Consider the following 27,503-nt stretch of genomic DNA (forward strand, 5'->3'; position numbering starts at 1 on the left):
ATTTAATAGGGAAGCGTCTTATACAGTATAGCATTTTCAAAAATGAAACAAGAATGGACATTTCAGCAGCACAATGATCCAGCCAATCACCCAACCTGAATCTAATATAAAATCTAAGGAACTAAAACTAGGAGGACTCTTTTTTTTCACAACTTTGACTGGGCCGGTGTACTTGTTTTTGCAACCAAAAAGTGGGGCATCTGTCTACCGTCCTTTTTTTTCAGATCCACTGATTAAGATGTGAGAAAAAAATACTACATGCTGCAATTTTTTCTTATGGACCCATAAAAAATCTATGGGATGTCAAAAATAACTGTCGGAACGAGCCTCTAATTTGAGGATTTACATTATTGACAAATCAAATAAAACTCCAAGTGTTTTTGTATTATGTGTGTTGTTGTATGGATTCTCCAAGCCTTACAGAAAAAATGTAAGCATGAAGACAATCTATGACTGTTTAATCACTGAAGTTGCTAGAATAATTATTCCTAAATGTTCTTGCAGGATGTAAAAGGACCTTGTGTGTACAATATGCTCAGTGCCATCTCTGCCAGTAGAGGGCAGTATTGTTAAAGCTTTATTTACAGTGGTGTAGTTCATTCAAAATAAGACCCCCCCCCCCCTCCCACTCTGTATACACAAATACATTCTATATTTACATTTAACACTTGAGTGAACATACTTTCATTACAAGGCTGCATTTTAGGTCCTCCACATACATACAGACTTTTCATATGTATTTAAAATCTGTTGGTTGTGGTTGCAACTCAAATGATATCTGCTATACCTTAGTGAAGCATCATATTGGAAAGAAGGGGCCTGTGCACACAGTTATGTTCCGTAACTGCTGGCCTTATTCAGGTTTAAAGGCCACCTGTGTCAGTTTTCCTTCCGGGGTTGGTGCAGAAATGGCAGAGGGAAACTACATCATCAAAGGATTCCATAGGTAGGTAAGGGATAGCTGCAGGAGTGAGTGAGCATGCTTGCTTCTTATCCAGCTATTCTTTGTCTATGGATGCTGGACAGGTGCATTCGGTGCGCCTAGATGTCATTAGCCACGCTGATGGCCTGTCGCCCAATTTTGTCCAATTCCAAAGATATTGCCATTGGCTAATGCTAATATTGCTAATTGGCTGCCTTGGCTAAATCTGTCTGCTCAATGTAGGCACTAACACAGGTCAGCTGCCTCACACCCTGCAGGGGTGGGTAAAGTCTGCCATGGCTGTGTGAATATTATAGCCACTATAAGTCTGTGATTCACTTCCTATTTATGGTACTAGAGACAGGCTTCTTGCGAAATGGAGGAGGCTTCCTATCAGCCCACTTTCAATCTGAGTTTTCAGGACTTTTCAACGACCTTCAAAGTTCTTGAAATGGCCCTTGTATACATATCTATTGAGAGCAGGAACGGATTTCATGGATAAAAGCCCTCAGTATAAAATTTGGCAAGTGATTTGGGTGGTCGGTACTGCCCAAACCGTCTGTATTATAATCCACTACTGCTGACCTGTGATGGTGGCCAGTAAATTTCCCACCTTCCTTCTGCAACACCCCTGCACTTCCCTCACCTCTAGACTGATATCTTTTATTAGGTGATAAAATGTCAAGAAGGAAGAAGGAGAAAGTTGTATATTAGTTGGTATAAAAGTACAATTTAGTTAAAGTCCTAGGTGGTTGAAGTGGAGAAATAATAAGGACATCGGAGTGGTGGAGGTGTATTGTAATCCTTTAATCCCCACATTTATTAAAGTGTTTGTACCAGTTTTCTGTCTGACTTTGCACAAGAACGAATGTGCAAACTGCTTGCATGTGTATTTATAAAATGTCTGTACCATTTTTGTGTCGTGGCTGCACTGTGTCCTACAAGACAGAAAAATGTGCACATAAAGGGGCAAGTTACTGGTTAGTCGGGGTTTGCACCAGATTTATTACTGACTTGCACCACAATTTTGTCTGCACCACAATTCTGCAGCATTGAAAAAATGGTGCACACTCCCACAGCAGTGGGTTCACCCTGAAGACTCCACAGCAAAACTATGCGAGGTGCACTGCTTTTGATAAATGTGGTCCAATGTCTCCTCCACCTCACAGACTGGACCAAGGAAGACCATGGGGCACATTTACTTAACTGGTGACTGGAGTTCACTGAAAGGGCATTGTCCGTCTATAATGCTGCGTGCCACGATTCACTGAGATTGTGCGCCTAAAATCATAAATGTGTCGCTTCCCCACTAAGGTCCGACAGAGTTCACCATCTTTTTTGTGGTGCATCTTTAACATAGGGCTTGCAACACAATTTACCAAGTTAAATACAGCACTCGGTCCGATTCAGTCTGACTGTCCGATGGCACACCCCCTAATTTCTGTCGCATGGAAGCTAGCGCAGCTGTGCTGCAAAAGGGTTGCGTGCTCCACAATCCCAGCGTCCTGCAACTTAAATACCTGTGCAAGCCGTTTTAGCCCGGAAGAAGGTGAACAGTCCGACTAGAGTGCACAGAGCTACACTTGAGTAAATGAGCCCCACTAACTTATGTAACAGTTAGCTTAAAGGGGTATTCCCATCTGGGCATCCACATTTAATTTAATTCATTTTCCATATGTAATCATTTCTTCAATTGGATGTTATAAAAAAAAAATGTTTCTGTGTGAAGAAAATTTCCTTAAATGTAGCCATGTTGTCCCTTAGAAACGAGATTGAGTCCTGTCTGACCACCTGGCTTCAGCGTTCATTACCATAGGGCAGTTGTAGTATATACAGTAAACCTTTTGTTTATTTGTGCAATCACTCCAGCAGAGGTGGTCATAGGAGCAGAAATCATTCAAGAGACTGTGGATTTTACACAGATTTCTTCTTATTCACTTCAGCAACAACAAAAAACCTGCAATTTGGGGTATTTATTCATATTCACTTCAGCAACAAAAAAAGCTGCAATCTGTGGTATACAGATCCCCTAAAATGGACACCCTGGGAATGGAGCAGAAATCATTACAGAAACTATGTGGATTTTACACATATTTCTCCCTATTCACTTCAGCAACAACCCCCCCCTGAAATTTGGGGTATGCAAATCCCCCAAAACAGAACCCTGGGATTAGAGCAAAAATTACTCCAGCAACTACGTGGATTTTACACAGATTTAATCCTATTCACTTCAGCAACAAAAGAAGAACTGCTATTTGGGGTATACAGATCCCCCAAAACGGACATCCTGGGAATGGAGCAGAAATCACTACAGAAACTATGTGGATTTTACACAGATTTCTTCCTATTCACTTCAGCAACAAAAAAGCTGCAATTTGGGGTATACAGATCTCGCCAAAAAGGACACCCTGGGATTGGAGCAGAAATCATTACAGAAATGATGTGGATTTTACACTCATTTCTTCCTATTCACTTCAGCAACAAAAAAGAACTGCATCTAGGGGTATACAGATCCCCAAAAACGGACACCCTGGGATTGGACCAGAAATCGCTACAGCACAGTACAGTAAAAGCAGCTGGACACTACAGACAGAACATGCAGTGTGAAATGCCGCGATTGGAAATGGCTGCCTGTTTTTATAGGGCTGTGTGACATCACATAAGCCTGCTGGTCGCTGATTGGCTTACAGGTCTGCACATGTGATCGAGGGTGTTCCTTTCTTCCCAGAGTTCTCTGCCCCATGTTACACATTGTGCTCATGCCCATTTTGTTAACAAAGGAAAAAGAAAAAAAAACTTTGTTCCCACGAGTCATCGGAAACTTTGGATTCGTAACGAAATGAATTTTCCCATGAAATTTGGACCGAATTCCACTTCGTTCAAATTGATTCGCCCATCTCTTATTATAGTATATCAAGTTGGAAAAAGATGCAACTTAACCCCTTAAGGATAGAGGGTTTTTTTCTCTAATTTCTCGCTCTCCAACTTCAAAAATCCATAACATTTTCATTTTTTATAATAATAATAAGTCCTTTATTTATATAGCGCACACAGATTACGCAGCGCTGCACAGAGCTTGCCAAATTGGTCATTTTTCAGTGTACAGAGCTGTGTGAGGGCTTATTTTGTACATAACATATTTTATTTCTTAGGGACGTTATTTATTATTCCATGCCGTATACTGGGAAGCTGGAAAAAAATTCCAAATGTGGTGAAATTGGCAAAAAAACGCATTTGCTTCACCTTCTTGTGGGGTCTTTCCCTGTGCTGCAACCCATCCTGAATGTGTACCATTAAAGGGGTTGTCTGCGGGTATAAAAAAAAACTTGGGTGGCCGGGATGAAGTGGGTTAAAAAAAAATAAACACCTACTTACCTCCCGGCACCCCTAGCGCTGCAATCTCTCTGGTCCATGCCTCATGTAAACAAACAGGGGCAGAGAAATGGCAGAGGACCTGGCATAGTACTGACCTGGGCAAACTATGCACCCGGCTATTGCACCTTTGTCATGGGACATAGGGAGAGAGTCTCTTGATATATCTGGTGGGGGCCAAGGTGAGGATAGCACCAACGCTTCATACATCTGCTCCTATATCCCTTTTCCAGGGAGAGCTGAGAATTTGTTACAACAATTGTAAGTTCAGACATTAGGTTTTTGTTTGTAGTCTGTGAACATGGTGATAGATAGGTCTGCATTGGTCCTGAACACAGAAAATAGAGTTTTTCAAAACTTGCCATTGTTCCTTCATTTATTCTAGATGCATTTTAGTTCAGGGGTTTACGCTTTTTTTCAAACAGATAAATGAAAATGTGTACAGATAAATAACATTATTCAACTCAATACAAAAAAAAAAACGCTTTCAAATGTTTTAACATAAATGTAAACTTTATTGTTTGTTACAACAGTGAACTGCAAGTTCTCCTTTTCATTCTGAATAACCGCTCTGACGAACCACATCATAACATTATGTCTTTTATATTTCTTTCCTCCTAAATGAGACACTACATCGCCACTGCCATGTCTATCAGGAAACTAAAAAAAAGCAGCATGGATGGCAGCACCATTAAAGCTAAATTAAAAAAAAATTATAAAAAATTAAAATAATCCCTTGCGTTGCACTTTTTTTTTTTCTGGAAATGAAAGACGCTGTTGAAGTTGCTAGGAGATGTGCTTGTATATACCACAGGGTAGGACAATGACGTCTGCATGTTTCCTACAGGTATGCAATTACAGTATAACTTACTGTACTCTGATGCATGACTGCAGCCACTAACCCTTCTTTTCTAATTTGCTAATATATTAAACTATCTAATACAATTAAGACTACATTAAAACATTTAACACCAAGTTACATTAAGTGCTTCCTTGAAATACTAGGAATTGTACACATATTTGGCTTCTCTGGACTTATAACAGACAGAACACTTTATGATCTGAAGAATATGGCTTTACAACACCATGAGCTCTCAGGTTCACCCCCGGGTATACTGGTACCCTCTGCATGTTGGCCTGCTATAACACACGTGGACATAGAAAAATACAGGAGACTGAAGGTAAGACAAGTCCCTTGGGATATAGTTGGAGATTGTTATAGGAATTGTTATTTCCCTTTGAGGGTTGAATTAAAAAATGTCAGGTTGTAGCAAAATGTGTGTTATATTTTCTATGTGTACCAGAAGAGGGCACTTTAATCATTTCTGTACTGCTTCATAAGCAAATACAAAAGCACAGTGTTACCGAATTCACGCACACAGCCCTGCAGTAGTAATCTGACAGTTCAGAAAAATAAAAAACATGACAGATCTTTCAGCTTTAGACATACCCATGTATTAACCTGGCTTTTACCTTGTTACATAGAGTGAAACATTGCAATGACCTTTTATATGTAGATTTCTCTCTATCCCTTCCAGTAGTTATTTGTTACTTAGTCCACAGGTAGGTCCACAGAGACTGATGAGGCTTTGATATGTGTACTCTCCATGCCAGCTGTCAAGTCCGATGTCAATCGCGCCAAATGCAAAACCTGGCGGCTATGTACAACAATGAAAGTCTAGTATTAATACTGTAGTAATCATCTTGGACATGTGGTTTGTTTGCATATTAATAAGAACTGCAGCTGCACACGATACACGACATTGGGCAAGCATCCTAAATGTTCAATTTCTCACGTAGGTTTCTTATAACTCGTCCACTTTATAACATTAAAACCAATATATTAATCCTCAACTGAAAAAAAAAAACACGTTCTATCCTACTTTACACAGCTTCGGGCTCACCCTCACGTATCCTTGTAATAAATGCCACTTTATGTGGATCAATCGGTTTGGGCAGTAGTAAAAACAGAGGTTATTACAGAATTTCTCCTATGTAGGACCTGTACTTCTGGGCTGAATTGCACAGACCATTTTGCTTTCCATGGTTCCTTCAATTACCTGTAGTGCAGATTGCACAGACCAACTTCATTTTTAAGACAATTATTAAATATATGATTAATACATTGTTTCTGTCTCTAGGATCTAAGTGCTTGAGATATGGTTTTCTTTGTGCCTTTAAATTATTTGCTTACTCCCAATTCTGTTTTGTTTGTGTTTTTTTTTCTTTCTTATTTCTGATGACCCTGAGGTATGACTTGGCATTAGGTTCCACGGTTAGTCAACCTTGGCAGCTTTCCTGGTTTTGGTGATATATGCTTCAAAGAAGAAGTGACAGAAGAGCACAAAGTAGCTGAGGTACATGATGGAGGACCACACAATGTTTTGGACATGGGATGGACACTGTCCTTGCTGCATCCATGAGAAGACCAGATAATTCACTACACAGCCAATGATCATTTGCGTGATCTGGGATAACGTGATCAGCATAGCAAATTTCCGAGATACCCTAAAGCCGGCTGCACGCAAGGCATAGTATGAATACATTACTGCGTGCACTCCATAGTTCATGGTCATAAACCAACCTCCACCAGCTACCATGTCCTTGTACGAGTACCAGGAATAAAGTAATACTGTTATATGGTGATACCAGTGAAGAAAGATGAGCTTCTGTTTTCTAAGGATAATGAAAATTGTATCTCCTGGAGGAAAAAATGTAAAAAACAAGAAACAGAATGTTAGAAAAATTATGAATGTGAGTCACCAGCAAAAACTGAACATTCTTTATAAGTGCATTCATCATATTACAAAATAATTGAGTATTGATGTTCAAAAATCTGTGACTGGGGTTTAGTGTAACTTTTACCAATCTTTATTTCAGGTATAAGTGAGATAGCAGCCCTTTGTAAATCTGCACACAGTGCAGGAGCACTTCTTCTCTCTCTCTGCTCCCCTAACATATCTCCCCTCTCACTGCCTGCTGTAATCTCCCACTGGGACTAAATGTAACAGCCTTTGAAGCTAAAACATGGAGGAGCTGTGGTAACGCCCCCCAGAGTCCTTCTGACTCATTAGTATAATTTTAAAAATTGACTTTAGAAGGAAGGAGGCCATGAATAACAAATATAAGAAAATTACACTGTCACTGTGCCTGGATCTATGAGTGTGTGTCCATTGTTTATCATGCTTGATTTTGATGGTAGATTTCCTTTAACCCCCTAACGACCTGGCTCTTTTTTGTTTTTTCTTTTTCATTTTTCACTCCCCACAATCAAAAATCTATAACTTTTTTTATTTTTACATGTACAGAGCTGTGTGGTTGCTTGTTTTCTGCGTAACAAATTGTACTTCATAGAGATGGTATTTATTATTCCATGCCGTGTACTGGGAAGCGGGAAAAAAATTAAAAATGCAGTGAAAATGGTGAAAAAGCGCATTTGCGTCGTTTTTTTGTATGCTTGGATTTTACAGCTTTCACTGTGCGCCCCAAATGACATGTCTACTTTATTCTTTGGGTTGGTGCGATTACGGGGATGACAAAAACTTGTATAGGTTTTATAATGTTTTCATACATTTACAAAAATGAAAAACTTTTTTTTTTTTTCTTCTGGTGCTAATACATTTTTCATACTTCAGTGTACACAGCTGTGGGTGGTGTCATTTTTTGCGACTTCTGATGAAGTTTTCAATGCTACCATATTTAGGACTGTAAGATCTTTTGATCACTTTTTATTGATTTTTTTAAAATGTTTCAAAATGGCAAAAAAGTGCCATTTTCAACTTTGGGAGCTATTTTCCGCTACAGGGTTAAATGCAGTGAAAAAACGTTATTTTATTTTGGTAGAACGGGCATTTATGGACGAGCGACACCTAATGTGTTAGTGATTTTCACTGTTTATTTATATTTATATCAGTTCTAGGGAAAGGGGGGGGTGATTTGAATTTTTAGGTTTTTTTATTATACATTTTTTTTTTACTTTTTTAAATTTTTACTTTTACTATTTTTCAGACTTCCTAGGATACTTTAACCCTAGGTTGTCCGATTGATCCTACCATATAGTATACCATATATACTACAGTATATGGGGATTTTCCTCCTCATTCATTACAATGTGCTGATAGCACAATGTAATGAAAGGGTAAAAACAAAACATGGTGGCGGATGACATCATCAATGGCGGCGTGGGTCGTGAAAGGGTGAATACAAAAATACCGGTTCAGAAGAGGCACATTTGGATGCAGAGCTTGTATTGTTATTGTATCATGCTTTCTGAAACACACTACCCTGAAGACTTTGAGAAAATATATCTGGTACTTTGGTCTGGCGAAAAGTTATATAGATATGACTGGCTAAAACTGTTGATGGACAGATAACTATTGAGGTGCTGCCAATAAGAATTATACAAAGTACCTACACTACAAAACATTAAAGAAAAAAAACACAATATATAATAAACTCCGTTTCGTATTGGCATTGTTGTCTATGATCTGATCCAAGGTAGAGTTATAGTGCAGTCAAAGGTTTAAGAAGACTATAAGCAGAGATTAAGTCATTTACAGCTTATAAAAGAACAGCCTATGATTTGTCAGCATTATGACGGACATAATACAACCTCTAAGTGTACTTGTGACAATTCCTACACAATACAACATTCAGAAGGTGTTCAATACTGAGACATATAATCTAAAGTGAAGAATGAAAGAATCTCAGAAGCCTGCAGAAGGATCAGACAGACTTTTCATGTCGATTGATATTATATACGTAATAAGCTGGTTACTGGAAGATGAGCAAGCTTTACAGGACATGCATGTGCTGCTTATTACATTTACTGTCTATTAGAAAGGTGCTTGTCCAGTTATAGATTGGACATCAGACCTGGTGCACATTACTATGCAGTAATACAGTCATTAGGCATTCGTTTACTAAAGGGCTAATGTATTGCAATTTACTGGCAATCTTTATAGTGGCAGCAACACTTTTGCTTATCACTAATGCAGTATATTTTATGCAAGAACACTTACATTTACCCCCCAGGGTAGCCAAGCATGTATGACCCTTCCAATCTAATATTTATCTCCTAAGCTGTGAATAAATCTTAACCTCTTAAAGGAAACCTATCATCAGGAATAAACTAACTGAGGTATTCCTGATGGTAGCTTCCTTTCTGTGTACTAAGCCTGACACTGTCTTTAACTCCCCCCCCCCACATCTAATAAAAAACTGTATCTGTATTTTATGTAAATCAACTTCAGAGGCTACCGGGACATAGAGAACCTGGTAGAGTACCAGGAGCTAAGGCTGCTCGCCCCTGGAGCCACTGAAGTCTCACCTCCCAATGCCTCCCCACATAGACAGCGCTCTATTTAGCCCGTGCCTGCGCAGTAACTCGTGGCTCTCTTCTGCAGTGAGAGCCCGGCTTTGTATATTATGATTACTGAATGCACCTGATACCCTCTGTGATCACCAGTCCCATATTAGTAGTTGGAAGGGAATGGAGATCAACAGTCTTATATCAACCCTTGATATAGAATTGGTGATCATGGAGGGTGCATGCACACAGTAATGACTACATGCCCCCTCCATCTCCCAGAAGCCTGAAAGACATGGGATGTCACAGGAAGTGTATACTGACATGTCATGTGACCTGCTACTCCTGTGGACTAGAGACAAACTTACCCTATCAGGGTCTTGTACATACCTTGGTATATTTTGTTATTAGTGGCTAACCCCTTTAAGGACTAGGGCACTAAAACAAGGATGTATGGGTTAGGAAAGCAATTACAGAATAGTTAGGTAAATGAACCCCTCACTGTGACCCAGTACATCTCTAACCCCTTAGTACAGACATGTTTACTATACACATAACATTACGGAATAAATAAAATCATTTCCATGAACTATGAAAGCTAAAATGTTTCTAATAGAAGCCTGAGGAGCCTGTCAATGTTTGCATAATTTTAATCCAAAAAAAGATTGAAAACCCTATTGAGGATCTCCATATTTGTATTGTTTGAAGACAAGTGAAAACGGAAATTACATAAATAAAAAGAATGGATGACTCTTACCTAACTCTGGAGCTTTGCTGAGTACAAAGGCGTAAGCCCAAAATTTACTGACTGGTCCATAATAGAAACTCTGATCACAAACAGACTGCTTAAGACCTTTGGTCATCAAAATATATAACATGTAAGCACCTGTCCGGACAGCACCAAATATACTGAGGAGAAAAAAAGATTAATATCTTCAGATACAATACATAATTAGTTTGTATTAACAGCAGCCTTTTCATAATAGGCATAAGTTATTCAACAACTTTTACAGAAATTTTTTTTATTATTTAATATTTACCCCAATACCCCTAGATTTGGAGCTTACAGAAATCAAGGTGTAAAGGTCTGAATGCAACCAAAGTAGCAACTTGTTTTCTGCAGGATAACTTCTATGAACAAATAACACCTTTTAGCAAAACCCAAAAAAATGTAAGTGGTAAGAGTGGGTCATTTTACCTTCATTAGTGTCAATTTTATATCAGAGGTTGCACTAACATTAAGGGTAACCCATATAACACTTAGGGTAATAATTCTCCTTTTACCATTTTTGAGGAAAATTTTTAGCCAAGGAGGAGTATGCAATTTTCAATCTAATATATAAATCTGAGTATGTGCGTGTGTGTTGGTATGTCCGCTAAAGGAATCTGCACTGTTACATTTACAATCGCAAAAATTTGCACATCCCCTCTCTGTGACCCAGGGAATGACGTATACAAAATTTAACCCTGCGTTTTCCAAAATACATTTATTAACCACCCTATACAGGAGCCGTTGTCTGCTACTGCTGCTGTAGCAGTTAAAGCTGAGCCATGATTGGTTTCTGTTTTGCCACAGGTTATTGATATGAGCTCTGAGCTTTGAATGGTTAGTATAGGAAAGGAGTATATATGTGTGAGGTAAAATGATAGGGGTAGATAGATAGATAGATAGATAGATAGATAGATAGGGGGAGATTTATCAGAAATGTTTGAGGTAAAACTGTTCCAGTTGCCCATGGAAACCAATCACATGTAACAGCTGTGGGAAAACTTGAGCTCTGACTGGTTGCTGTGGGCAACTAGAACAGTTCTTATCTTAGACACTTCTGATAAATGACCATAGACAAGGTGACAGTCAGATATGATTAGAGGCAGTCACAGTTAAAGACAAAGAAAACCAGAGACAGAGACAGTCTGAGAAAGTGACAGTCTGAGAAAGTGACAGTCTGAGAAAGTCAGAGACAATCAAAGACAGAGACAGTCAGAGACTGAGACAGTCAGAGAAACCCAGAGTCAGAGACAGAAATAGTCAGAGACAGTCAGAGATATAGTCAGAGACAGAGACAATCAGAAACAGAGACGGTCAGATAAGTCAGTGACAGAGATGGTCAGTGCCAGAGACAGCCGGAGACAGATAGACACAGACATAGACAGTCAGAGACACTCAGAGACAAAAACGTTAAGAGACAGTCAGAGAGAGATAAAAAGAAATCTCTGTGCTTAAACTGCCAATTGAGAATATTATAGTAAATCTTACATCAGGTATTAAATAAAGCTCATAAGCTTGTTTGGTCTAAATTTCAAACTACAGACCAGATTATGGCTGACACCCCAGACCACCCCTGTCCAGACTATGGGTGACGCCACAGACCTCCCCTGTCCAGGCTATGGCCGATGCCCCAGACCTTTTCTGTCTAGACTACTGCTGACATCCCAGACCCCCTCTGTCCAGAATACAGCTGATGTCTCAGACACCCCTGTACAGACTATGAGCCCCCCCCCCCCCCACCATCCAGCCTATTGCTGATGCCCCAGACTATGTTTAACACCCCAGACACCCCCAGTCCAGACCATGGCAGTCACCTGGGTGGTTATGCCGGCCACCCAGACTGGACGGTGCCTGATGCCAACCACTAGAGATTAGTCCACCCAATGGTCAGGTTTGCCGTGTGACCCTGACATAATGCCAGATTGGCAAAACATCTAATCAACAGCTAAACAAATTGATTGCCCTTGCAACTAGTCATGGCAGTGATTGGCCAGGGGTAACATCCCAGAGGATCACAGTTCATTGATCTGTATAGACCAACATGCAGAGAGGAAGGACATTTCATCTTCTTTGAATGTCTATTAACCCCCTCTTGTCCGGGAATCTCTGAGCTGTAATCAGGGGCAGCTGCGATAGGGGTATGATAATGTTTTCCCCCTGTCACAGTACAGGTTCAGGCTTTCACATTAACACCCCAATCCTGCCGATAACACCATGCACAGGAGCACAAATTGCCATACAGACGAGCAGAGCTCTCTTCCTGCCATTGCTCATGTGAGCGAAGATCAGCGGCTTATACTGAGTAGCTGAGCTCCAGTCACATGACCTACTATCAGGTCACGAGCTGCAGCAGTGAAGAGGCTGCAGTTCACAGCCCATAAAAGGGAGAGGGGAAAAAAGTCTGATGTGGATTTATCTGCATAAGGCAATTTTTAAAGAGGACATATACCAGTACAAGCTTCTTAGGTGTTTATACAGGCATTATTGTGACCTCTGCAACTGATCAAATTATCATCTACTTCAGCAACCGAGAAAAAAAGTCCGCATCAGTCATTACATTAAACAAGTACTACCTTTTTTTTGTAAACCTAAATGGAGCCAAATATATTTTTACCTAAAAACTGCAAGACTGAGGGACCACAAGACAAGTGGTTTTCTTAGCTCAAACTTTTCTCGTTGTTTCATTAGGTGCCGTCCACCAAATATAAGGGCAGCATACATTGCTGAAAATAGAAAGGACTTCTTCCTGAAACAGAAAACAAAGACATAGAATATATTATAGTTTACCAGGCACATATATTTAGATGAAAGCAAAATAAAGTAATGAATTGGTTGTTCCATAATAGCTATTTATCCCCCGTGGGTTTGACAGTTTGTGTATAAAGTTTATAAGATAACATTCAAAAAATAAAAAAAAATATTCCCTAGATTACTTGGAGAGTGTGACAAAGACACATTTACAGCAAGACATCACTGTACTACCTCTGCCTACTGAGAGGAAAATGTGATAATCTGTCTCAATATATTCTTCTAGAAAATGTAAGACAGAATATTTGTACATCCATGAGAATGCATTGTTATCTCCAACATAATTACTATGTAATCTATAATATTCAGTAGCTGTGATAGGAGTTTGTGCTTCCCCTATTGGAAGCCTTTGCAGTATAGACCAGGAAATTGCATCGGTAGGAAGTGAGAGAGACCTCTAATTAGACAAACAAAGCCATTTAATTCTGAGCAGGTCAGAGTAAGATTAGATGATCGCACTGTCAGTTTGATCCCAGGTGTGACGAAAACATGAGGTTTTGGACCCCTCAGGCGTGTGTCAGGTCAACTAATTATCCTTTTATAGACACTCCCAAAACGCATGGGTTCTGGAAGGCGCAGGAAAAGATTTAGAGTTGTCCACACAACTTTTGGATATGGCACAATAATAAATCACAATCCTGAATGGCTGAAAGACCCCTTTCACTAGGCTCAGTGAAATAGAACTTAATCAAACCCAATAAGCCTCCACCAGCTCTTCTTTAAGTCCGGTCCGTAACGGGATTATATAGGGTGAGGAACCATCCTGGTAGCATGTATTTAACTGAGATTTGGATGTGGGGATTCGGGATCGAGATAAAAGAACAACAATGGTTAAATTTTATATTTAATTACCTTAAGGGCACACTAGACAAATAGTACATGCAATATATTGTATATACTGGAGTATAAGCCGACCCGAGTATAAGCCGAGACCCCTAATTTTACCACCAAAAACTGGGAAAAACTACTGACTGGAGTATAAACCGAGGGTGGGAATACAGCAAGCCCCTAGTAGTATACAGTAAGCCCCTAGTGGTATACAGCAAGCCCCTAGTGGTATACAGCAAGCCCCTAGTAGTATACAGCAAGCCCCTAGTAGTATTCAGCAGCCCCTAGTAGTATACAGCAAGCCCCTGGTAGTATACAGCAGCCCTAGTAGTATACAGCAAGCCCCTAGTAGTATACAGCAAGCCCCTAGTAGTATACAGCAGCCCCTAGTAGTATACAGCAAGCCCCTAGTAGTATACAGCAAGCCCCTAGTAGTATACAGCAGCCCCTAGTAGTATACAGCAGCCCCTAGTAGTATACAGCCTGCCCCTAGTAGTATACAGCAGCCTGCCCCCAAGGCCCTTAAAAAAATAAACTTAAATACTCACCCTCCGATGTCAGCGCGGCTCCCCGATGTCAGTGCGGCTTACCGATGTCCCCGATGTCAGCGCGTCCCGTCTTCTTTCTTCTCCGCGGCTCCTCTTCTCTCTTCTGGCATGGATGCGGCCATGTTTTCTTCTAGCATGTGCATACTATGACGCGGACGCTGCTGACGTCATAGTATGCGCGGCCATGAAGAAAATATGGCCGTGTCCATGCCAGAAGAAAGAAGAGAGAAGAGGAGCCGCGGAGAAGAAAGAAGACGGGACGCGCTGACATCGGGGACATCGGTAAGCCGCGCCGACATCGGGGAGCCGCAATGACATCGGAGGTTGAGTATTTATTTTTTTTAAGTGGGTAATTTTTTTTTTTTGTAATAGACTCGTGTATAAGCCGAGTGGACGTTTTTCAGCACATTTTTTGTGCTGAAAAACTCGGCTTATACACGAGTATATACGGTATATATATATATATATATATATATATATATATATATATATATATACAGGCGGTCCCCTAGTTAAGAACACCTGACTTACATACGACCCCTAGTTACAAATGGACCTCTGGATTTTGGTAATTTACTGTACTTTAGTCCTAGGATACAATAAACAGCTTTAACAGTTGTCAATGGTGCCTGTGATTAAGATTTATAGATTGATATTATCAGGACTTAGGCCATCGATAATAAATATAAGAAAATTACCACAGACACAGTGTCTGGATCTATGAGTGCCTCTGGTTTATCATGCTTGATTTCAATGATCACTATTAAAAATAATTAAATCAAGTGTTAATATTGTTTAGTATTGTTCAGAGGTTAGTTCACGTAATATGAAGTAACCCATTACAACATTTACACATGAAAAGCAGTGATCAGAAAATGTTATATCTATTTATAAAAACAAAAATGAGCATATAAAATCTTTGAAACATTACATAAGACAACGAAAACTTGGAGACACAGCATTGGCTATTGGAAAGAAGCCGATATGACCCACATGTCAAGATGTGAAGTTTAAGCCTCTTTACTAAATATTCGCAGTGTCAGTTTCCTGGCAGTTCTCCTTGCAACCGATTAGACACTTGGCACTAAGAGGTAGCCAAGATCAGTGCCAATAATAGTGTTTGTTGAACTGATAACAGCTGTGCACTTGGTTCATTAATAAAAGTGGAAATCGAGCTTCCAAGTAGGACAACATAATGCAAGAAACTAAAACCCTAAATGCCAGGGCAAAAATTTTCTAGAGTGAAGTGAAATACCACTGCCAACTGCAGATCAATAAACAATATAGAATTTGCCTTTACCTCAATCTTCAGAACTGTCTATTTACTAGATGTCAGTAGTATAGGGTTTGAAGATATGAACATAGAAGACTGTAGGATGTGTAAGCAGTACTCACAAGGATATTTACCATATATAATCAAGTAGAGTACAGCAATGGGCTTTGTAGGATCAACAAAAGATTCCTGTATACACCTGGAAGAACCAAAATTACAAGTTTTGCAATCTTGGATGGGCAGGAGGGTTAAATAAGTACCATCAATCTCACCAGTTCCCTACACTCTACTGACTACATGCAAAGACATTGAACAGTACTACCCTTCTGGAATAGATATACTGGTTTGGCTATAATCTTGTATCATGTCACTAGGCTTCTCAAAATTCATGCTTGTCGGGGTTGGCTTACAAGGTAGCAAAAATAGGCAATGTTTTCCTAAAAAACATATTTGCATATTTAGAATCCCCCAGTGGAGTGTCAATGGCTATAATTCTTCACAAACCTACAAGGAAACTTTAATTGGCAAAGTCCCTGTAAGGAGAGCTCTTACTGCCATGACCCTCATTGAAAAATCACCCAATTTTCACATATGAATATTTTGGCAGCTTCAATTCCTCTTAAAGGGAATGACTGTACTTTGTGATTTTCTCAGCACCGGTGAGGAGCCATATAGTCCCACATAACTCAGATGTTTAACCTGCCAGCAATCTTATTCAAATGTTATATATACCTTTTGCAGATGTAAACCTTTATTTTGACAAAAAATTTAGTTTTAGAAAAATATTTATCTAAGGTTTATTACATATTGAACATGCTCACAAACAAGCTGCACAGTGCCCATTTCTAGTCATGTAAGCTTTACCCATAACAGGGTGTCCCTGGAAATCTAATTTGGTATTTTGAAATCCGCAGTAATCTCCATAGTTTTCAACTGTCCTATTCATAGCTTGATAAAATTTTACCAGCGCTAGGCTAAGTTCACACTACCCAAGGCCGATACCCAGAACTGCTGGGGATGGGGGGGGGGGGGGGGGGCGGTGCACATAAGGCTATATATAAGAATTCCAAGAGGGCGAGGGGGGCAGTATCTAATGAATCCATAGGGTGTGAGGGGGGCTTTATATAACATACCCATGAGGTGGGTGTTTGGTATGATAAACTAGGGAATATTTTAGGGAACCGAAGACTGTTTAAGTTTCAAAATATTTGATGCCGCCATGTGAGTTTACTGCAAAGGGGCCCACTGAAGCTTTGTCGCCCAGGGGCCTACTGAAACCTGGAGCCGACCCTGACAATACCGTTGATACCTATATTCCTTAAATCCGTTCCAAAAAAAGTAAAAGTCTCATTAATATCAATGTAAATGTTATGGTCAGATTGTCAAGCATCCGTTATCCATGTGTTTTTTTTCAAACAGAGAAAAAGTACTGCAGCCTCCATAATTTTTTTCGTCTAAAAAAGGCATAAATAATGGATACCTGCCTAAACGGAGCATAAAAAAAAAAATTACATTGATTATGGTACATTAAACCCCGATACACCTTCATTCCTTACTTTTTTAAAAGTAGGTAAGGAATGGAGGTTTGAATGGTAGTGTGAATTAAGCCTTAATCTAGGGTTATTCTAAATAACCCATTTTATAAACCCGTTTTTAGAAAAAAAAATGTTTTAAAAGCAAGTTGTATTATCGGATTTGCATGCGTGGCTGTTTATACCCCACCCATTCTGGACCTGGGATTTTTACAGAATGCCCCAATGTCTATATATTATGCTTTTAAATTGTATTTGTGGTGCTCTCACAACCTAAGGGCAGCTTCTGATTGGTGTGTGTTTCTCCCTTCTGTTGCAAATCTGTTGCTTTTTGTCTCCGTTATGTCTTCTTTTTGCTTCCATGTTGTCTTTGCGTCCGCAAAATAATCTGAAGGTTCAACACTGCTTTGAAGACATAACACCTGGTTTCTCAGCCTTTTAAGTGAAATAAACTGATGTTTTCTATCATTTATTTGCGCAGCCATAGACTGCTATGGGCTTCTCTGAAGTCACTAAACCACAAATGTGAAAAATAACTCCAATGGAAAAGAGCCCTTAAGAAGGTGAGCACACATCAAAAAATAATGTTCTTTTATATATAGGTGTCTGGCTTTGCGCCAGTTTTCTGGTGGACTTTGCAGTGCAAACTGCTTGCACAGGTATTTAACAAGTGTCTGCACCACAAATGTGTTGCACTCGCCCTTTTGTGGCGCAGCAGCCCTAGGCATCATGCAACACAAATTAGGGGGCGTTCCGGTGCTCAGTCGTCCTTTGCACCAGATTTAACATAAAAGTCCAACAGAAGTGCGTCACACGCCACATGTTAAAGATAGACCACCAAAAAAGGTGGTGCACTCTGTCGAGCCAGATTCAAGAAGAACGGCGCCAGAAAATCTTGAATCTTGTGCACCCTGCACTATACACAGGCAAGGCACAGTAGTGCAGTTTGAACCATTCTTAGTAAATGTGCCCCTATATGTCTGTGTTTGGATCTCTTATTCATTATTTTTTTACTTTCGCTATATTTGAAATATAAATAATATTCCACATTTTCACTTATCTGAATACAATACCAACATGCCTCTAAGAAAGATGTACTGTAAATGAAGATGAAATAATAAATAATTATAATAAATTGCAAACAAGTTACTTTTATTGAGCGAGACTAAATTTGAGTAAGCAGCTTAGCATTTTATCAAAGTTAGTTTTCAACAACAGGAGAGCCGCCAAAAGAAAAACCACAAAATTTAGATAATCAATCAATCTCATTTACATGCCGATCTTGGAAATAGAATGAATTCAAAAACCGCAGACTGGGAATTAGCAACAGAAAAAGATAACCTTTTTGACATGTTCCCAGAAAACCAGTATTTATTTCTATTAAGGGCTTTAATTATTAAAAATAGTGGATTAAGATGTCCATCTTTAGCCACAATACAACATAACACCTACTTGACGGAAGTAAATATTTAGTTAGAAAACTACAGCATGAAAACTAAATCTGCCTTTGTTTAACTACATTTGTTCCATTATAAGTTTGCAAATAGGCAGTTATGTAAAATAATTGATGATTTGGGGCTCATTTATCATATGCCGGCACTTGATTGCAACTCTTTCTGTGCCCGATATATCAAGGGGCTCCGGCTTCTTGATGTATGAGGTTACAGGACTGCGGATCCTTTATTATTACACAAGGTCCTGTCTGCCATAGAAATATTCTGCAGCATGCAAACTTTCAGCTTGTGAGCAGGCGGTGGTAAAACCCAACCATAGCCTCTAAACCGTATAGGCAGCAATTGTCATCCTCTGCATTTTTAGGATAGGTGCTATAGTCAAAAGATCCATATTACTTCGCTGAATTCAGTATAGATTCCTGTAAAGGCCTTGATAGGCAAATTTAAAAAAATTAAATGCTATAAAAAAATGTTTAAAAGAAAATCTAGCATCAAAATCCATCATGATAAGCCATGGTCACTTACTCATAGATCCAGGCACCATGACTGTGGTAATCCTCTTGTGTTGGTTACCCATGCCCTCCTTCCCTTTTAAAAATCAACTTTTAAAATGATGCAAATTAGCCTGAAGGGCTCCTAGGGTAGTAACCAGACCCCTCTCCAGGCTACAGATTTGAATGCCGTTACACTGTCCCCCTCACCCTCTGCACTTCTCTCTCCTCTGTCTGATGTAATCTCACTGCAGCAGAGGAAGTTTTAGCGCACAATGGGAGGGGGAACTGCTCCTACCAAGTGTAACAGGCTGTGAATCTGCAGCACAGAGTAACACACTTGTAACACAACTAGAAGCCATTCAAACTCATTAGCATCATTTTTAAAGTTACTTTTAAAATGAAAGCGGCCATGGATAAAAAATTCAGGAAGATTGCCACAGTGCCTCTGGCTTTTCATGTTTTATTTTGATGGTAAATATTCTTTTTAAAAAATTTATGTTTACTAGAAAGGCAAAAAACTAAAACACTTGCAAATATTTAAATGATTCAAATTCCCTAAATTTCACAAGGAGGTTTTGGTAGCCCATTAAAACCTCATCAGGTTAATATTTTTTGCAGATTCTGTGTGCATATACATATACACTACATACAATAAATTTCCTTTCATTAACAGTGTGTATAAAAGAGAAAAACAGGAAAGGAAAAAAGTGATAAAAGTGATCATTTGAGCAGTAGAAGGAATATTAGCTTTGATCCACTGTCTGTTTACAGAAAATAGTGATTTTCTACACCATGTGCAACCATGAAAATCTGTCTATTCACAGGACATCAACAATTTTCTAGAGCACAATGGAAGCTGAGGATAAAATTACTGTGTGGTTATAGCACAAGCCAAAGTACAAAATAAGACAATATGATGGGTGGAGAGAGGGTTAAACTCTGTTTCTGGGTTGATAATCTAGGTTGCAGCTCAGAGAATTATACATATGGGAGTCTAGGTGTTATGAATTTTTAGGTGTGTACATTGGCGCTACTTCACAAGTTTCATCTCTTTACAGCTTGTCTTTAGCACGTTGGCATAAGAAAGAAGTTCTAAAGATGTTTTCTAACATTATTAACTTTGCCCTGAGTTGGAGTTTGAATGTAAAGAATATAAATGCAGCAGTTTATAAGGCAATCTTGATATTATTATAGTATCTCGGTAGTTGGTTTCCCATCCAATGCTGCATAATTCATGAATTTCTTATCATTTATATTACAGCTCCATACTCCTAGGCCTTTCATATATCACAGCCCAGATCTGCCATTGTTTACAATTCATTGATTTGATCTTTTGGGTGTCACCCATCCTAAACTCCATCTACCTGTACAGAATTTTGTGTCAGGAATATATTTCACACATTCTTATCCGTGTAGATAGGATTTTCAGCTTATTTCCAAAGCTTTGCTTCCTCATTCCTCACTTTATTTTTCATCTCCTATCTTCAGTGCACAGTTAGACGACTGTTCTACAGCAGTACATTCACATTTGTCTTTATGCACCTTCTTTTCAGTGGCTACCTGCTATTGTCAAGATTGGATACTTATTAAGGATAAGCCATCAAAGTGTGATTGGTAGAAGTCACAACACTGGGCCTGGATGAACATAGGAGCCACAGTGCATAAACCAATATATTCTTGATCGTTTATATTGCTGAGAAAATACTTCCTTATCTGGAAAACCAACAATTCACCTTTGAGTAAAAGAAGACAACTGTACAATGCAATGCATTATGCGGAAACATGCAAGTTTACTTTACATCTACACCTTCCATACTTGTTTACAGCTTGTCATGAGGTTTGCCTAGACTTATGCAACGGTATACAGGCTCCAATTTGGTCATTATGGTCTGCAGGATGCAATAAATGTCCCACATTTAGTAAAGCCCCTGCACCAGTTTTCTGTCTGACTTTGCATGTTCTTTTCAGTGCAAACTGCTTGCACATGTATTTATCCACTGCAAATTTGTGGCACAGCTGCACTATGAATCATATGGCACAAATTTCTGCACTCAACGGGGCCTTTCCGGTGCACAGTCAGACCGTGCACAACATTTACCAAGCAGTGTCCGGTGTCCTATGTTAAAGGTGCATCAAAAAATGTTGGTGCAGTCTGCCGGAGCAGTGCAGGGAGTGCCAGATTGAACTGCACATAAATGTGGAGTTTTTTGTGTGTTTTTTTAATTGTTTAAAATATAATTATTATAGACTCTTTAATATGTTATGTCCCCAATAAATTTTATAGATAAAATAATAAGGTAAAATGAGCTACAATGAACTGGCATAAATAAAAGAAAGATGCTGAGACGCTCCACTGTAACTTCACCGGCAATTCTCAAAGTGCAACTCCAACAGATATCCTTTCAAGTCATTAATTATAGATTTCAAGGAAGTACATTTCCTAAAACATTTAATTCCAGTAAAATCGGATAAACCAACAGCAGCATCTTTGTTCACTGGGGTAGTTCACACGGCATTAACAAGAAAAACAGATGTCCAACTTAAATGATCACGTTTTGTATTTCTAATACAGATTTGTTGCCAATAATAAATAAACACGGTTGTGGTCCACTGTATACTACCTCTACTGCAACACCACTAATCTAAGGGGCAACTTCTAAAATTATGTATTCAAGATCAAATCTTAGAGATCATAAAAAACACAAGGGTCTAATGTATGAAAACTTGTACAGAAAAAAAGGCACTTGGTAATAGTGGGGAACTGTCTCACTGTCACAATAAGAGTTCGTCGACAGCTCATAGGGACGACTGTCGGGGTCACGGAGGGTACTTAGGAGTACCAGGAGGAAGAGTCTGTGGAACCTCTGGACCGCCGCGGGAGGTGATGGTACTAGCCGGGACCCAGGACCGGAGCCTAAGTGGCACCTGGTCTTCACTAGCGCCTCCCGCAAATCAGGATGGTCTTGCTGCGGCGGGGGGCCACCAAGTCATTCCACGGGCCCGCGGTGGCAGCCAAGGTAGTAGGGATAGGAGGAAGTGCAGGACACAGTCCGAGCCTGGAGTGACAGCAGGAGAACGGATGAGCAGGAACTCACGGCAGACAAGCAGGATCTGGCACATGGCACAGGCAGACAGGAATGGACACACCCATGGAGAAATGCTGGTGACTTAAAAGCGTATCGGAATGCTGAAGACACACAGGAGCGTCTGGAAACACTGCAGACACAGAAGACACAGGAATGCCTGAAAACGCTGGAGACACACAGGAGCATCTGGGAACACTCAAGACAGGAACGGCTATGGGAAGCAAGGTCTGGAAACCTTGGAAGTTCCATGGAAAATGCTGAAGATCCGTCAAGGAAGGAAGGGAGGTGCCGGATTATAAGGGCTGAGCCGGATTAGCCAGCGCCAATCAGGAGGACGCTGGCCCCTTAAGTGCAGAAGAGCTGGCGCGCACAAGCGGCATAGTCGGACGGGAAGCAGGCTCGTGAAAAGGTAAGTCCGGGCCGAGGGGGGCGCCGCGCCACACGGACAGGTACGGGTGTGTCCGCGATCCTTCACATCCGTGACACTCATTACAATTAAATCGTTGTTGTTGTTGTCTCTAAAACTTCCCAAAATTGCTGCATCTACAGATTTGTTAATCTGCATTGTTTTAGACACATTAATGAACTGTGAGGTTTCAGAAAAACTCCAACTTTAGGCACAAATCCACTACAGTCTTATAGTGTTGCCAGACATATTTGAACAATGCTAATTATGAATAGATTAGTAGAAATCTACTCTCGAAATATGAATCATGAATTCATTAAATTGTTGATAAAATATATACATTTTTCAATGTTAAGCCGCATGAACATGACGGTGTGCTTCAACAGGGCCGAAACCTGCGCAAAACACACTAAAGGGGCATCCTTCCTCTCTCCATAGGAATCTGTGCAGAAGTACCATAAATCTGGTAAGGAATGGAATATGCTCAGGCTCAATGTGAGGAGACCAGATGTAAAAGACCTCTATGGGGATAGTGATCTGGCCACAATTTATTCATCCAGATCACAGCCCCTTAAATGGTCGTGTGCATGGGGAATATTTTTCACACTTTAAGAGGCAAGGAAAGCTGTGAAAGTATGAAGTACACATGTCCATAGTTGAACTAAAAGGTATACATGTGGATATAGCTTTATAAAAAAAATAAAAACAAAGGATGGTATAGCGTAGAGAGAAAATGTAAATGTTAACAGAGACCATGGTAACCTATAAGAGATGTATGAAATCTATCCCCAGACTTAGAATGGGGATAGATTTCCTCTCTGAGGAGTTGTCGGGCCATCTTCAGAGCAGGAACCCACGTCATCAAGGAAATACCAACATCTGTTCATATATGGTATTTCTACATCTCGGAGGACTTCCCCTCAAGTGAGGACATTTATAAAACGTGTTGTTACCTACATTGGTTAGATTTCCGATTAACAGTTGGTAATGAGGTACATATTTAATTTTATTCACAAGGGGTTATTCAGTAGTGTCTAAATGACACATTAACAAAAAAAAACACCAAAAACTTCCCAAAATTGTATATCAACATGAACCATTAAAACAATAAATGGCAGGAAATAAGGAAAAATGTGGTGCTAGTATTTTCCAACGGAGTGATACTCTGTTGGAAAATATGTTAATGCTGAGAAATATAGAGATATTGAGGGATATTTATCATATGCCGGCGCACGCTAGCTATCACAGGTGCCCCTGCGACCCAGGTCTCGGGTGGCAAGCACACACCCGTGTGCCCCATTGTCTGACTCACCTTGCCGGGTTCCAGCGCAGTCTCCCACGGCTTGGCGCTCGCGTCCCCGTCTCCTAGTGCACGCATGCGGCGGCTCTGTAAAATTTAAAGGCCCAGTGTACCGCTAATTGGAACTGGCCGGCTTCCAATTCTGTTAAATAGCCAGCCTCTTCCTGTGTCCCCTGCCGGATTGTGATTTCCTGTTGTGACCCCGGTTCCGTTATTGGCTTCGCTCCCATGTTGCCTGTCCTGACCTTCTGCGACTCCGATCACGTGCTGCCTGTCTCAACCTTCTGCTTGTCCCTGACCACGAGTTTGCTTTAAGATCCTGTACTTCGCCTTGGCTTCTATCGCTTCTGTGGAATAACCTGGTGGTACCACGCCGCAGCAAGTCCGACCCGCTTTGAAGCGCGCTCTGGTGAAAACCGGGTACCACTTAGACTTCGGTCCCTGGGGTCGGCTTACGTCATTATCCGCGGTGATCCAGTGGGTCCACTACCCCTGGTTGCTGACACTAGCATTTGCGATTATTTCAGGGCTTCTGCTCCAAGGTAATGATAAATATGCCCCATTGTTTTAGACATTTAATATTGTGGCGCTTAGCAGATAATATTTCTGGCATTGGGACCATATTCTGTCCCGAGCGCCATAAATTTGTGCAGCAATTGGAGAATTTGCTGAGCAGAATGCAAATGAGCTGCAGCAATAGCCACTGCAGCCAAAAAAATGCAAACATGGCTGACCTGGTCTGACGTCTTCTCCAGTAAGAATTGAACACAGGAATGGAGGGCAGCAGAAATCTAAATGTGGGGAGTCAATTATCTTCTTGAACTCCACAGCCATCTACCAGTGTTGTGCAAAATAATAGCCAGAGGACTAGCCAGAGAACTGTGATTTGCCAGACCTCCGAGTAAAGGTTTCTATTCTGCTAGACCAATTTCCTTTTGGTCTACTCTCCACCACTTTCCAACGCCAAAGAGACACAATTTAATTGTGGCATTGTTTCCATGCCACAAAAACCTTGGCTCTTTTCCGAGCATAGTTGGAGGAGGCAGAACATTTTTTTCTGGCGCCGACCACTAATGAATAGAAAGGTGAAAAGGAAGTGGGAGCTCCACAAAACAAGGTTTAAACCCTGTAGTAAATGTCCCTCATACTAATTTAGTATGGCAGTATATGATAGGGTCCATCAGACAACCTAGGGTTAAAGTTCCCTAGGGGGTCTGAAAAATAGTAGAAAATTTATTTTAAAAAAATGATATTGTAAGTACCTAAAAATTCAAATCACCCCCATTTTCAAAATATATATCAAAATATAATAACTGTTTTCCCAGTGTTTAACCTGTAACGGAAAATAGCTCAAAATCGTAAATATCACTTTTTGGCCATTTTGAAAAATATAAGAAAAATCCAATAAAAAGTGATCAAAAGGCGTAACAGATCAAAAATTACACCCCCACAGCTTCGTACATTGAAGTATGAAAAAGTTATTGGCCCCAGAAGATGGCAAAATGAAGAACTTTTTTTTTTGTACAGGAGGTTTTAATTTTTGTAAACGTATGAAAACATTATAAAACCTATACAATTGTGGTATCCAGTGGTTGTACTGACCCAAAGAATAAATTATGTTTCAAGACAATGCACTTATAAGCACCACAAAGAAGAAAGTAAACTCCATCGGACCTGAGCTGGGAAGCGACACATGCAGCATATCGGGCGCACGATCTTAGTGAATCGCATCACAGTGCATTCTCGTCCAACAATGGGTAAGTAAATGTGCCCCCTTATGTCTGCTTAGAGAGGCCCCGTCCACATCAAATGGTTTTTGCACTGAGCAGCAGAGGGAGAGATAGGAGCTAAAACAGCAATAACACTGAGTAACATTGTAAAGTAAGGGGTTAAAATGATCTTTATTGTGTTAACATCACTAGAGGATAGAAATGTAAGAATTTTCTTTCATGGCAAAACCCCTTTAAAGAGTTGGGTTTTTTTTCAAAAAACAATAAGGGCGTTTGGGTGGAATATTTCAGTGTCGGGGACAAGACATTGAAGCAAATATGATGCAAGGAGTCCCATCTTTTCCTCAGCACAGAACTATTATCATGATTGGTTGATTCAAAAAGTTTATGTGTGAGACAGCTGTCTATAGAATTGTGTAGTGTACACATCAGATACAGACGTTATTATAAAGTCCTTATAATAAAGCATATCTGCTTTGGGAGGGTACACATCGCCTTCATTATATATTTCAACAGTGACAGAACCCTAACCTCTGATGAGTCTGACAGCATATCCACTACGTTGGTCCTATGACAGAACAGAACAATGGAAATAATTAGCACAGATGTGAACAGAGACTTATAGGTCATATGCCATTTAGAAGAGTTGCTTCATTATGTCTCAAGAGACTTTGCAATTTTCCGGTGACATTAAAAACTAGACTTCTGGCAAATCTCATTAATTTAGGAAGCTTGTTATTATTATTATTTTTTTTTATTATTATTATTGCTAATTTTTAACAAGATTACATCTAATGATAGCCAGTCATGTTTGTTAGAATGGGCAATATTTTTTGAAAAATGGGTAATGATAAACATAAACAAGAAAAAAATGTGGTTAGAAAAAACAAAAAGGCATACAGATATAGCCTTGTCCTAATCACATGTAAATTTAGATTATAAATATACAATTTTATCATCTGTCTTGCTTGTAAACACTGAAAATAATATCTCACTTTAAATGTCAACATGCGATAGATGCACCGTAATAGGATCCAACAATACGTAATGGAAATGTATTGAAAGGATTACATTTGGATCTGTAATCATCATAGGTAACTGTGATAAGTTTTGTGTTCCCCTCCTGTGGAGAGTGTGTTATAGTCCATCAGGAGATAGAACTCAGATACATAAATCTACGTACAGTGGAACCTTGGATTACAAGCATAATTCATTCCAGGAACATGATTGTAATCCAAATCTCTTGTATATCATTGAAAGTTTTTCCATAGGAAATCATTGAAACCAAGGACTGGTATAAGACCAACTGGGGCCTTGGGCAAAACTAAAAGGGGGCCACAAAATGAAACTATTTTATGAACAGTCACGTTCAGTAAGATTGTTGCCTTTATCCCTGCACAATAATAACACTTTGTATTTAACAAACAGTAGTATGGTAAGGCCATCTGTAATATGGGACTGTAGGAGTATTTTATAAGAGACTAGCTATAAATCTCGGCGCTGGCCATGATAGTAAATAACTGCTCTATAACCTATGTCTCGGTCATTTACTTTCGCTGCTTGTCTCTCTGACACTCACTTTCCCTGACTGGCTCCCTGTTACTCACTCTTCCTGCCAGTCTCTCATTCACTCACTGACTCTCCCTGCCTGTCTCTCATTCTCATGCCTGTCT

At 39.8% G+C, this 27,503-nt stretch overlaps 1 protein-coding gene across 1 annotated transcript in view; it reads right to left on the reverse strand.

The window, feature by feature from the left end:
- Positions 1-4,788: 4,788 nt before the first annotated feature.
- The window catches only part of ELOVL6 (ELOVL fatty acid elongase 6), a 52,903-nt gene continuing 30,188 nt past the window's right edge, over positions 4,789-27,503 (reverse strand). The window contains exons 2-4 of the mRNA XM_072119310.1: positions 12,986-13,117; positions 10,360-10,511; positions 4,789-6,995 (exon numbers count right to left, since the gene is read on the reverse strand). Coding sequence (XP_071975411.1) covers positions 6,571-6,995; positions 10,360-10,511; positions 12,986-13,117 — 709 coding nt within the window. The 3' untranslated portion in view covers positions 4,789-6,570. The remainder of the gene's footprint in view (positions 6,996-10,359; positions 10,512-12,985; positions 13,118-27,503) is intronic.

This window comes from Engystomops pustulosus, chromosome 1, assembly GCF_040894005.1.
Source record: "Engystomops pustulosus chromosome 1, aEngPut4.maternal, whole genome shotgun sequence".
In the NCBI taxonomy this organism is placed as follows: domain Eukaryota; kingdom Metazoa; phylum Chordata; class Amphibia; order Anura; family Leptodactylidae; genus Engystomops; species Engystomops pustulosus.